The 12,820-nt window shown below is 41.3% G+C and overlaps 1 protein-coding gene across 1 annotated transcript in view; it reads left to right on the plus strand.

The window, feature by feature from the left end:
- st6galnac5a (ST6 (alpha-N-acetyl-neuraminyl-2,3-beta-galactosyl-1,3)-N-acetylgalactosaminide alpha-2,6-sialyltransferase 5a) overlaps nt 1-12,820 on the plus strand; it is a 32,347-nt gene that overhangs the window by 18,122 nt on the left and 1,405 nt on the right. Inside the window, exons 3-4 of the mRNA XM_053498817.1 lie at nt 8,032-8,435; nt 12,407-12,514. Coding sequence (XP_053354792.1) covers nt 8,032-8,435; nt 12,407-12,514 — 512 coding nt within the window. The remainder of the gene's footprint in view (nt 1-8,031; nt 8,436-12,406; nt 12,515-12,820) is intronic.

Genomic DNA, 12,820 nt, shown 5'->3' on the forward strand with positions numbered 1-12,820 from the left:
AACACTGTAATGTAACTGATTGCTTTTTAAAGACAGTAATTTTGTAATGTAATTAGTTACTTTAAAAAGTGACGTCCCGTAACACTGGTTCTCATTTAAGTCACATGACTACATATCGGATATGTATCTGATCTAGAACCACATACAAAAGTTATTTGGAATCCGATCTGAAAAACATCAGATTTGCGCATTCAGACATCCTAAAAAATCTGATTTAAGTGACTTAATGTGAACGCCGCCTAAAAGGACAATGCCCAAAACACTTGGCTAAAGTGCAGGTGCTCCCTCTTGTGGTGCACAAATTAATAGATATGTGAGCTGCAGAGAAATATTATGTAAAACAAACATTTATCAGTTAATAATGTTTTAATTGGTTAGGTTTTGAATGTTAATTAATTGAATAATGATTATTCTTGTATAGACTAACAATGAAAATGATAAAAAAAAAACATGATGTTTTTTAAAGTAAAATGTTTGGAGTCTGTTGGCATCTACTGTGGGTTTGTCCTTGAAATGACAACAAAAAGCGAGGTTGCTATAACAGACGAGAACCTGGATTAATCTGTCTCGCAGACATTCCACTATTAATTTACACACTAACACAATGCATGACAGTTAATTAAAAATAACTTACCTTATGTAGACGTAGCTTTATGCTAATTATGATAATGTACCAGGCAAAGTGAGGAGGTGGATGAGCTACAAACATTTTTTAAGATGTATGTATCCGATAATTGACGTGTTGTGAAGTCCCATTCTTTCTTTTAGCTTCAGATATTTACTTTGTGTTTATTGTATGTTTATTGTTGTTAAAGCGCTAGCTTTCATCAACGGCTTCTACATGGCATCACAGATTGGACACATCCTACTGGATGTACAGTAATGTGTACTGTTTTTCAGATAATTCCACAGCAATAGCACAAAATTAAGTTTACAAAAAAGTAAAATATGACAGTAAAGCAGAATCATTTCATTTAAAATGGTGGAAGGAACCTGTTAGATTTTTTTTTAATTCAAGCTTCCAGTACTGGGAAGGTATGGCGATGTCATACATATTGCTGTACCTGATCATTTGATCTGGACGATCTGGTACAGGTTTTTTACCGGATGCCCTTCTTGTCGCAACCCTACCATTTACTAACCGTGCTTGGGAATGAGGTGCATGCAGTGGCCGGTTTGTACGAGGTGTAGGTTCAAGTGTCTGGCCCTTGGACTCCGCGGTGGCGGGCCTTGAACCCCTGAATCCCCAAATCAACAACCCAGAGCCCTAAACGCCCGCCCCAAGGCATTATAATCTCTATATAATTAATATAAAAATTGACAGTGTGTCTTGTGGAACTGGGAAAGAAACAAACAAACTGAGAATGAAATACGGCTTTTGAGGTTTTCCAGTGGTAAGTATTTATATTCCTACCCACCGAGCGAGCATCTGTGGTTAAGCACAAAACTGCATCCGCTCTGGGGGATTTTGTCCAGCAGGAAAAAAAAGCTTGAGTATCATTTGCATCACATGAGGAGAGGTTCTTGGGGGGGAAAGTCGATTAAGACCTGCTGAGAGAGCTGGCTAATGGGCACTCGGCGATCAGGACACACCACCCTTGCTGAAACTGAACCCCAATTACCTGAATCCCTTTGGCATTTCTTCATCCCCCTCCGATGGCAGCTGCTGCCGCACATTTCCAGCAGTAGCTCTTAATTAGACACAAAGCATATTTTTCTTTTCCCCCTCGTCTTGTTTAAAACCCCTCTCCAAAAAGAAAGCACGGCCTTATTATCCGAGGCTGAGGGAAAGAGCGCGTGACCTGGAGAAGCTCGGGGCGTCAATGGAATGATGAGAATACTAAAGGGAGGGGAGGAGGGGAAAAATGGACGTGTTTGTGTAGGTCAGTTTAACAGCAGCCGGTCTGCACTTTAACTGAGCAGTTTTGTGGCCTGGAGAGAAAAGAAAAGGGTTTGATCTGGGGAATTAAAGAGACAGAAGAAAAGAGGTCTAGAAATAAGGTAAAAAGGTCCCTGAAAGGTGCTCCATCTCGTGAAAAATTCAGTTTAATTTTGGCAGCCGGGCTATAACACCTCCACTCGGCTATCTTTAGCTTAACCTTCACGTACTGCTCGGATCAAAACGGAGAGTTGTACGTTTCTACTGCAAATATTTTAACAGTTTTTGTGCAGAGGTTAATTTCTTTAATGAGCATTTGGGTGGACGAGAATTTAGGCATGCTAAACACAATCGTAATTATTACGGCATGTATAAAACGCGTAATCTCCAGTATCCAGTTAACATCTTAACCATGGTTTTGTAAATTATTACCCATTTTATTTAGAATATAATAACAGATACAAGATACAATACCGAAGGCTACCATTAACTAGCTCCCTAACACTATGCTAACAATAACAGACACTCCAATTAATGTTTTTTTTTAATAAGCTCAGAAAAAAAGAGACTTGTTCATTCATGCCTGATCCATTTTCAGTCTGGAAATGCACCATGGTGAGAGCAACATGTCAGGGCAGTTTGTCTGAAAGTGACCTTGCCACCAGCGAGCAACTCAATCTGCGAGCCTCACAGGCTTCCCTCCACTTCATACGCCATGCTCATTGCCTCCGCAGCAGGAGGACGGAGATAGCAAGGCGATTGGGATGGGGGGACGGGGATTTGACGGGGGGGGGGACTGAGAATTAAACGAAGACGCTCCGTGCCGAGGCAACAGCCACATCTCGAACTCGAACGCCGCCATGTCTGGAGTTCCTGCTGAGGGAAGAGGCAGAGTAAGAAAAGATCCGTCCGAGCTCTCAGACCCTGATACGGAGCACGACATAATGAGATACGCTCAAGGGGAGGGAGGGGAAGGGTAGGAGGGGGCAGAATCTGGAGGAAGCCTGATGGCAATCACAGAAAAAAATAATGGCGAGGGATTGAGAGTACTGAGGAGGAGGTGGAGAAAAATAGGACAGAACTCTTAGGGAGACAGCTGTAGATTTGACAAGGGTGCTTTAGAGAGGACCGATTGACGTAGTCGCTTACTGGAACAACGCTGCATCTCTTTTTTTTTATGCGGTTACTCAGACCTTTTACTCAGGGCCTTGTGATTTATTCTCTTTAACTCTCATGTTGAGTCCGGGTCAAAATGACCGTAAAACGTTTCTCTACAGTGAAATTTGCAAATATATTTTCAATGTGAAACGTGTCACCAAGGCATTGTCACAACTTTGAAAAAAATGTACAATTTTTAATGGGTGCATATCAATAGGTTAAAGTAGGCATTCCCATGCTGTATGTCAACAAATAAACAAATGGGTTCTACTCATCTCAGCAGATTAAAGTAGGCGTGGCCTCTGTCCATGGCAACCGATAAAACTAGGTGTGGTCTCTACACATATCAGCGAAGTAAAGTAGGCATGTCCTTTTCTTGTTAGCATATTGAAGTAGGCGTGGCCCCTGTGCACACCTAAAAATAAAAATTAAACATGGAGTGCGTGGCAAGGAATTAAAGTAGGCCTATGTGCATGTTAACAGATTGAAGTAGGCGTGGCTTCTGTACATGTTGACAAATTAAAGTAGACGTGACGTAGACGTTTATTCAGAAAAAGGCACTTTGTGCCTGTGAACACAACACACGACTGACGTTTCGATCCCTTCACGCCGACCTTCGTCTTGTACAATTGTGGAATTTGGAAGCAGTGCAGCTTCGTCCTCCCAAACTGCGGGAAAATATGCGGATAGTGTTTATTAGATGTACAGTTCATCAAGGACACATCGATGTCTGGTGGCTTGTTACTGCATTTGTACTGAGCGCTTGATTTGGAAAGTGCAAATTAACCCCTGCTTGAATGCGTTTTTTGTTTCCTTCACTATTGCACCGAGTAACTATGGGAACCGGTCAGTGTTTGGGGGGAAAAAAAAGCTGCTTGAGGGACAAAAGAGTACTGAGCTGGGGATAAAGGCTGCACATAATCAGCATCACAGCACTAATGGTTAATTCCCTACAACGTTTATGTTTTGCCTTTCATTTCGGGTCATATATTTGGATATTTATATATAAGAAGAAAGAAAGGAAAAAGTTCTACCTACTATACTTCTCACCATATTCCTCCTGGGTTTTGCAGACTTTCCTCTTCGCTGCGTGAAAGACAAGCCCGATGGCCCCCGATCCCACGGGGAGCCGAATCCCGTCTGCCGACTTCCTCTGCCTCGGATGCCTCCGTGTAACTGATTTGATTTCCGCAGGCCTGCTTCCCACCGCTGCAGGAAACGTGTTCGTGCTGCTCAAGCAGATCCTCAAGCTGCTCCATCCACAAATACAGACGGAGCGAGTGAGTGAATGACTGACTGAGTGGCTTGTTGATCAGCGTCCTCGCTCGGGCGCCGCTATTACACCTGGATGCAAACGCATCTCCGGAGCTCAGCCGTAAAAAGCCCTGTCTGGATTTCGTGTGTGCGTGTTCACACGTGGCTGGATTTCCGAACATCCTGGCTACTTTAAGTATTATGTCAGGAGACCAGAGTGACACGTGGATTTCGTTAACAGGGGAAACAGAGACGAGGATGCCAAGAGTACGAGAGGAAAAAAAAGAATACATGCAAATACAGCATGGTCGCCTGCGGGTCGCCAAGTACACTGCTGCCATTTGTTATTCCCCCCTCTCTCACAGCAGATGCTGTCACACAGGACAAATTGCATAGCATTTTTTATGGGCTTTCTGCATACTATTGATTTAAACAGAAATTCCTCAACAAGTGTGACACTTGCTTTAGCAGCAGGGACGGACATTAATCCCAAAAACACCTGTAATACCAGGCAGGGTGAATGGGACATGCCCTTATACCCACTTTCACCTGAATACTAATGCACACGTGTAGGTTTTCGTGAAAGGAAGACTTAGGGAGCGCCTAGGAGTTATAAAGGAGAGCTCGCGACTGATGAGCTTGAGGCTGGATGCAGTATCGTTACACATTACTTTATTGACATCCAGTGTCTCTTGGTGCTGTGCTAAAAAAGCCAATTGGCCTCTTGTGACACCCCTGACACTCCTCGAGACCGGCAAAGTAATGACACGCCGCCCAAGCTTTTGGACGCATTTATATTCCTCCCTCTAACAAGATGCTCCATCAAATAGGCCTGGAACAGGTGGCCCTCCCACAGTGAGCATTTCCCAATAAAAAGCGCTCGCCGCATATAATCTGATGCTCGAAACAATGGCTCCTCGAATCCCTTAAACCTGAAATCCACTCTCAGAATTATTGGCACCCATATTAGTTTTTTTTTTTTTTTTTTGCATATTTGTCACACGTACATGATGAGAAAATATAAATATTGAAATGCAGTTTTTGTATGTGAAAAAGTAATTGCCCCCTTGCTAAATTATGAATGAACTGTGATTAACCACATTTTCTGGAAAGGTGAATTAAATTTCTGATTACCGCCAGATCTGTTGAATCATTCAGATAGAACCTGACAAAAATGCACACTAAAAGATCTCTTAAAAGCAACACATTATGTTTCAATCTAAATGAAATGAGAAACAAAGTACAGTGGAACCCTGGATTACTAACATAATTCGTTCCGAAATTGGGCTCATATTTCAAAACACTCAAAGTGAATTTTCCCATGAGAAATAATGGAAATTCAAATTATATGTTCCACAGACCAAAAAAATAAATACATAAAAATAATGAACAGAAAATATAAAGTAAAAATAAAACATATTAACCTGCACTTACAAAAAAGTAAAAATAAATCCTGACAGATAAGTGTTTCCGTTTATGTGTGCAGGCGCTGTGTGTGTGTGTGTGTGTGTGTGTAAAGCTTAAGTAAGAGGAGAGGAGGAATTAACCACTCCCCTCTTCTCATCTTACACAGTAAACCTTTCTCCCCTCTTATTTGACTTTCACACACACACACACACACACACACACACACACACATTAACGGAAAGACTTTTAATCGGAAAAACGTGTTGTAGTAAACAGTACACGCGTGCACGAATGTTGATTATACCAGTGAGAAACGCGCACTAAGACCCAGGAGGAGAGACGATTACCCACAATTCCGCAGCGCAAGAGAAAGAAAAACATTAACTCAGTTGTGATCATGTGACGCTTGGCGTTAAAACAAGAAGCGCATGCGTGATACATGAAACAAAAACTTTGTTTTACAAGTCAAAATTTATAAAAAAATCTTTGCTCATCTTGCGGAACGTTTGCAAACCATGTTACTCGTAATCCGAGGTTTCACTGCCATTGACTTGTTTTAGAATGAAAAGAGTTATAAAGCCATTTCTAAGGTGTTGGGGTCCAGTGAAGAACCATTATTCACAAATGGAGAAATTTGTGAAATTTGGCAAGAGCAGCCAGATGACCAAAAGTACTTCGACAAAAGCACATCGACAAATTATCCAGGAGCTCATAAAAGAACCCAGAAGAACATCTAAACAACTGCAGTCCTTACTCGACTCAGTTAAAGATTGATTCAGTCTATATGAGTACATAATAAATAAGAAAAGTCATAAAACTAATGAGTGATACCGTTATTGTCTTGGCCTTGCACACTTATCTATAAAAAAATCTTTTTTGACAATTGTTTTAGGCAGCCTGTACTTTTAATATACAAATTAGTCCCAACCTCCCTTTCATGGCACTGAGCAACCTCAATATAATTTTCTTTAAAACAACCATCATGGCGGACACAAGCTTTTTCCAGAATCTGCCAAGAAAAATCCTCACTAGTTTGGGCTTCTGGCATCTTGTTGGTTTGTTTTGACACCTTGTCACATGACCGTTGCATTTGCATACTCATTATTATTCATTAGCGTCTGCCAAAGATGGACGTGTACACAGGATCAGCCTCGTCTGTGTTCAAATATTTCAATGTTTATATACAACACACTGTATTTGTTATAGTGATCTTTATTTCCTTTTTTTCCTCATTTTTACTTACATTCTTACACACGTAATATACATTTTGAGAAGCGTGTATGGTCTGTGTCGATCCTTAACCTCAGTGTTCATGATGCAACAATAGGAAAGAGACGGGGGGCAAAAATGGCCTCCATGAGAGAGTTACAAGGAGAAAACTGCTGCTAAGCAAATATAACACAAAGGCTCGTCTCACACTTTCCAAAAAACATCTTGATTATCTCCAAGCAAATATTCTGTGGATTGATAAGACAAAAGTTGAACTTTTTGGAAGGTGGTCACCTCGTTACATCTGTAAAACTAACACTGCGCTTAATAAAAAGAACATTATACCAACAGTCACACATGGTGGTGGTAGTGTGATGGTCTGGGGCTGAATTTACAGCTTCAGGACCTGGACGACTTGTCATAATTGATGCAACAATGAATTCTGTGCTCTACCAGAAAATCCTAAAGGAGAATGTCCAGCCATCAGTTTGTGACCTCAAGCTCAAGCATACTTGGTTAACGGAGTGGGACAATAATCTGAAACATCCAATAGGATGGGTTATTTGGTCAAGACGTTGGACAACTGATGAGAAGATCCTAGGTTTAAACCCCAGTTCCACTGGTGCACTTGATCAAGGCTCTTAACTGCTCATACATATAATGGGATAAATGTAAGTTATTCTGCATAAGGGCATCTCCCAAATGCTGCACATGTAACAGTAATTGTGTCTAAAGGATTATTTGTACTTATTTATGGTATAGTTTTTCTTTAAATCTCTAGCTGACAGCAACAGAACATCTGCCTCATTTGTGATCAAAGATATTTCATTTTTTCTCCCTATTTTTGGTTACAATAATGATGGATTTAGGATATGGTCTCTCTGCACTTGAGCGGTTATGCGTCTTGCTCCAGGACCCACTAGTTACAGAGTGAGGGTGCTGGGATTTGAGCTTATAGACAGGACATGTTCATAACATAAAAGTTACAACAGAGTTTAAGTAGTTTGTAACTGGTAATCTCTGTGAATCTAGAAGAGTGGAAGATTTGTAGGTTAAAATTTTAAGACTTTAAACAAATTATTCTCAGAATTGAGTGTGTGTTTACGGCTTTTTGTTCTCTGCAGCCGCTGAAGATGCACTGCGGAAGCTGCTCCCTGGTCACGAGCTCAGGACACCTGACAGGCAGCGGGCGCGGAGAGGAGATCGACAGTGCCGAGTGCGTGATCCGCATGAACGACGCCCCCAGCAGTCGCGCTTTCTGTCCCGACGTGGGCCGACGCACCACCCTAAGGGTGATCGCGCATTCTAGCATGCAGCGCGTCTTACGGAGCCGCCACGAACTGCTCAACTCCAGCCACGACACCGTGTTCATCTTCTGGGGCCCGAGCAACTACATGCGGCGGGACGGGAAGGGCCTGATCTACAACAACCTGCGCCAGGTCCTGCCCAAGCTAAAGGTCTACATCATCTCCTGGCAGAAGATGCTACAGTTTGATGACCTCTTTAAGAAAGAGACAGGCAAGGACAGGTAAGAAAACGGCCGAGTGTAAAGTTTTATTCAAGCTTTATATTTCACTTGCTCGTGGAAATGTCAGTGTTCGGAGACCTGGTTTAATTAGAAAGAAAACTCAGTCACTGATGAGAAAAATATGTAAATTAACACCCTAGCGTGAAGCTAATTTTCTTTTTTTCTTTTTTTTGAGTGTGTCAGGTACTCACTTAACGCTCATTTGTTTACTTGACCTGAAGCAAATTACATTAAAAAATAATGTTTTTGAAGTATTTTTTTTTAGCATTGAAAAAAACCTGAACGTCCACGTAAAGCTACAGTACTTTATTTATTTATTTCCTTACTTATGAATATAATACGCCATGGTTGCTTCTAAAAGTTCCCTCATTACTGCACGGAACGTCACGCCAAATTTGTGATTAAACATTATACGGATATCTTTAACGAGCCGACAAATTCCAAGGAGTCTAATTACAACAGTTGTACAAATATCGCCACTGATTAATCAGCCGTCTGAGCGAGACACTGGGCGTCCTCAGCGCTGCGTTGCAGTGCTCCGTATTAGTATTCGCTCCACTCTGCGTGCTTCTCTAATGTAATCACCTCTCCATCTTTTATTTCTCGTTTACTTAGAGGAAGTCTCCAAGGTAGCAATAATTAATTAAATAAATTAATAGGAAATAAGGAACGCTTCGAGGATGAAAAAAGATGGTCGCTACGAGCGGCATGCCGACGCCTTTTCCGACAAAAGTCTCTGTTAGATGTCAGTGTCAGTTGGGCGAGCGGGTTCCCGCTGTCGTGCCGGTGTTGTCTGTGTTCGCGATTGCAAAGAGCAAACTCGGGCCTGTCAGAGTCATTCCTTTGACAGGCTCGCTGCGTATTCAAGGACTCCAAAGCTGCCACTGCTGTTTGTCTCGTCTGAACGAGAAATCTCCTTAATCATATTTTAAATAATAATAAAAATAATAACAATAAAAAAATTACAGTTTCAAGTTTGATTAGTATCAGCGAGCTTAAGTGCACATATGTTTAACTTTTTATTTAATGAACATCCATCAAATTCCTAAAGCGTTCTCAGATTCGTAAAAAAACGTTTGTTCATTTTCCAGCTGTCGAGCACTTGAGGAACATCTAAAGCCTAGATATAACAGAGGATTCTTGCATTATATAATCTGTCGAATTTCTATGAAATGCCAGAACACATCAGAAAAAAACAGTCAAACTGGTCAAACTGTATAGAAGTATATTAGAAGTTCGTCAGATAATACGATTAAACCCGCCAGCTGCTGTCTCTGCATCAAAGCATTGAAAACTAGGCATCATAAAAACCGGCTTGCCATCCTGGTGAATTATTTCTGCATCATCTCAACGTCCCAGGCTTGTTATATTAAACCGGCAGCGCTTAAAGAGTTTATGTAAGACATTGTTTTAGAATTCTTTTTCTTATAAGTTTCTCCCAGAATGCACTTGATATTCACTGCAGCATGAGACAGCTGTTAGGCCTCGGGATGACGAAAGGATTTGACAGTTGCACAACAAATCAAAAGAAAAAGGTTTAAGTAAATGAATAAGGCCAGGAAAAAGGACATAAGACAGGGGTTTCATGAAGTTCATGGAGATCTGTTCAGGTTTATGGAATACTAATGTGATCAATTAGGCCGAATTGTGTAATTACCTGAAAGTTGACTCATGTCAGCTGATCTTCTCTATTTTGTTTTTTTTCCAACAACACATTAGTCTCAACTTTCAGATAAGCTCACCTGGATGACTGGGCATCTTCACAGACATTTAGCAAATTTCTAATCTACTGTATATCCCTATTCTCGGCAAGAGAACTTAGGCATCTCCACATGGTTGGTTCCCTTTTTGGATCTCTTGGTAATTTGGAAGAGTGCCTAAGTAGAGCCGTTTCTAGTCTGATTTAAGAAGAACCAGCTGACTGTGAGTTAATTTGGAAACATTGAGATGATGCTGTTTGGTTCCCAACAACTGGACGGAGCCTTCAAGGCAGCTCCAGGACTAGAAGAGATTATATCTCTCAGGAGTTGGGTAATGTTCGTGAATCTCCAAGTAAGACCTGGAGAAGTGTGGGCTGATCTGTTCAGCATGGAAATCCCAACCAGGGAATAAGTGGAGGTCTATCAGGTCTTTCTTTTAACAGGTAGATCGATTTCATTTATCTGTTTTGTTCCTGACTGTACCCTCTTTAAAAGTCATAAGTTGTAAAGCTCACACCAATCTGGAGTTATCTGGATTGCTGCGCTTGATTATCGACCATCATGATCTGTAACGACAAGAAGAGTCATTACTGCCCCAAAGTGCTGTTTGTTCTGCAAAGTCCTGTAGACAGGTTAAACTCTTGTCAGGTGCTATTATCCTCACATAAAAACCTCACAGGCCCATCTTCTTTGATGTGCATTAGTCGTCTAGTGAGATTTCTGTTTCTTCCCAGAATGCAAGAGTAAAGTAACAGCTGGGCCAAACTATACTGATTTCTCCCAAAGCCGCAAAGAGAGCAGGAAGTGATGAACCATCTGGCCTTTCTTACTGAACTCACTTCGACATAAATCAAATGGGTCCGTTTGCTTCCACTAAACCTAGGCATCATCCAGAAGCTCTTAACTTGGGAAATCATTTTTATCTCAATGGTTTCATGGCAGAAGACGATATTAGACCTACGAAACCTACATCTGCTGTGTAATTGTTCAGAGAGGAAACACTCTTGCATTGAATTTTACAAAGAAAAGGTAACAGCTGCTTGACTATCCTGGCTAAGTAGCCTCAACTTCAGACCAGGCCAGCTGCTTACGACGGTCTTCAAACCTCAAAAGTCTCTTTTGCCTTTCTGACATGCTTTAAGAAATCTGTGCCATGATGCCAAACTACAAAAAAGAAGTCTTAAATTTTAAAGAAGCTGGATTTGGTGAAGCTAATTGATGTCCTATCTTTTACTTAAAGGAGTGCCTGGATTTTTCAAAACCAGGCACTCCTTTAAGTGTAACAAAAATTAAATAAAAACCCACAATTTGTTGAGTGAAACAACAGGAAAGCATTAGATTTGTCCTTACAAAATCGCCAGTTTAAGTCCTGACAATGACCCAGGGGTCCATGACTAAGTATCCAAGAAAGCCTGTGCTAACTTGGTGGGAGGAACTACGTTCCCTTTGTGTCAAGAAACACAAGAAACGCTAAGCAGTCTTGGATATCAATGAGCTCATATATGCAGAAGAGGGCGGATACCTCTTTCCTCCGAGTGTGATGTGTGACACGACGGTCTGAAAGAGCCAAAATACGACTGAATTGGCTGGTAAGTGGGTAAAAAGTCCAACACATGAATACAGTTTTTAATGATAGTCCAATTATTTAAATATCAGACTTTTTGATCTTCATGATATTTTGGCTATTAGTGAGAACTTCTCACAAACAGAACACTTTCAATTCCAGTAGACTTGTTTTTGGGCCTTGGATTAAACACTTTCAATTCAAGGGAAAAAAGGCAAGACAGCCATAGAGATTTGGGCAAGAATGAGTTTAATACAGAGACCTGGAAAACTCGCCATCTTGATGTTGAGTGAACGCTCAATTTGCACAAATGCACAAGAGATTATGGACAGAACCAAGCTGCCAGATGGGCAATTTTTTTTGGCACAGGTAATTTCCCAGCAATCAGCCTACCTAATCAATCACCTCCTGTGATGTTCCTCCCTAATGGTGTTTGTTTCTGCATTGTTATTATTTGTTGGGAAGTCATTAGGGCTTCCAAGATCAGATGGCAGAACAGGAGAGCTGATGAGCAGTTGATGATAATGATTGGTTATAGTTACATCACGTCAGATGGGAGTCTTCCCTAAATGGCACTCACACTCTGGTTGGGTGCACTGGAATGAATTCATCAATTTTACAGATTTGCATAATGTAATTATAGCGTTGTGATCAATCACATAGTCTCTCGCTCTCTTTCCATCTCCCTCTCTCTCCCTCTCTACCAGGAAGACATCTAACTCCTGGTTAAGTACAGGATGGTTCACGATGACGATAGCCCTAGAGCTGTGCGACCGAATCAATGTTTACGGCATGGTGCCTCCGGATTTCTGCAAGTAAGTCTGGAAATCTTCTGCATTAATCTTTTCACATAACACATGTTGAGAAAAAAATTTATTTTGTTTGCTTGGAGCACTGTGTCATATCATTTAACACCTACCCTGTGCTGCCTTGCTGTGCCCAAACTCCAATCTAACAATAACCAGGAGCGGAAAATGAGATGATTTATTACGCTTTTCCGCGGAGACATGACCTCTCCCAGGCCGTTCTGAAGCTTTATTGTGTTACATGGAATCAATTTATTTCACTTATTCTCCCGAACCAATTCAGGTTAATTGCCTCGCCTACGGTTACTCAGCTCC

This window comes from Clarias gariepinus, chromosome 1 (assembly GCF_024256425.1).
Source record: "Clarias gariepinus isolate MV-2021 ecotype Netherlands chromosome 1, CGAR_prim_01v2, whole genome shotgun sequence".
In the NCBI taxonomy this organism is placed as follows: Eukaryota; Metazoa; Chordata; class Actinopteri; order Siluriformes; family Clariidae; genus Clarias; species Clarias gariepinus.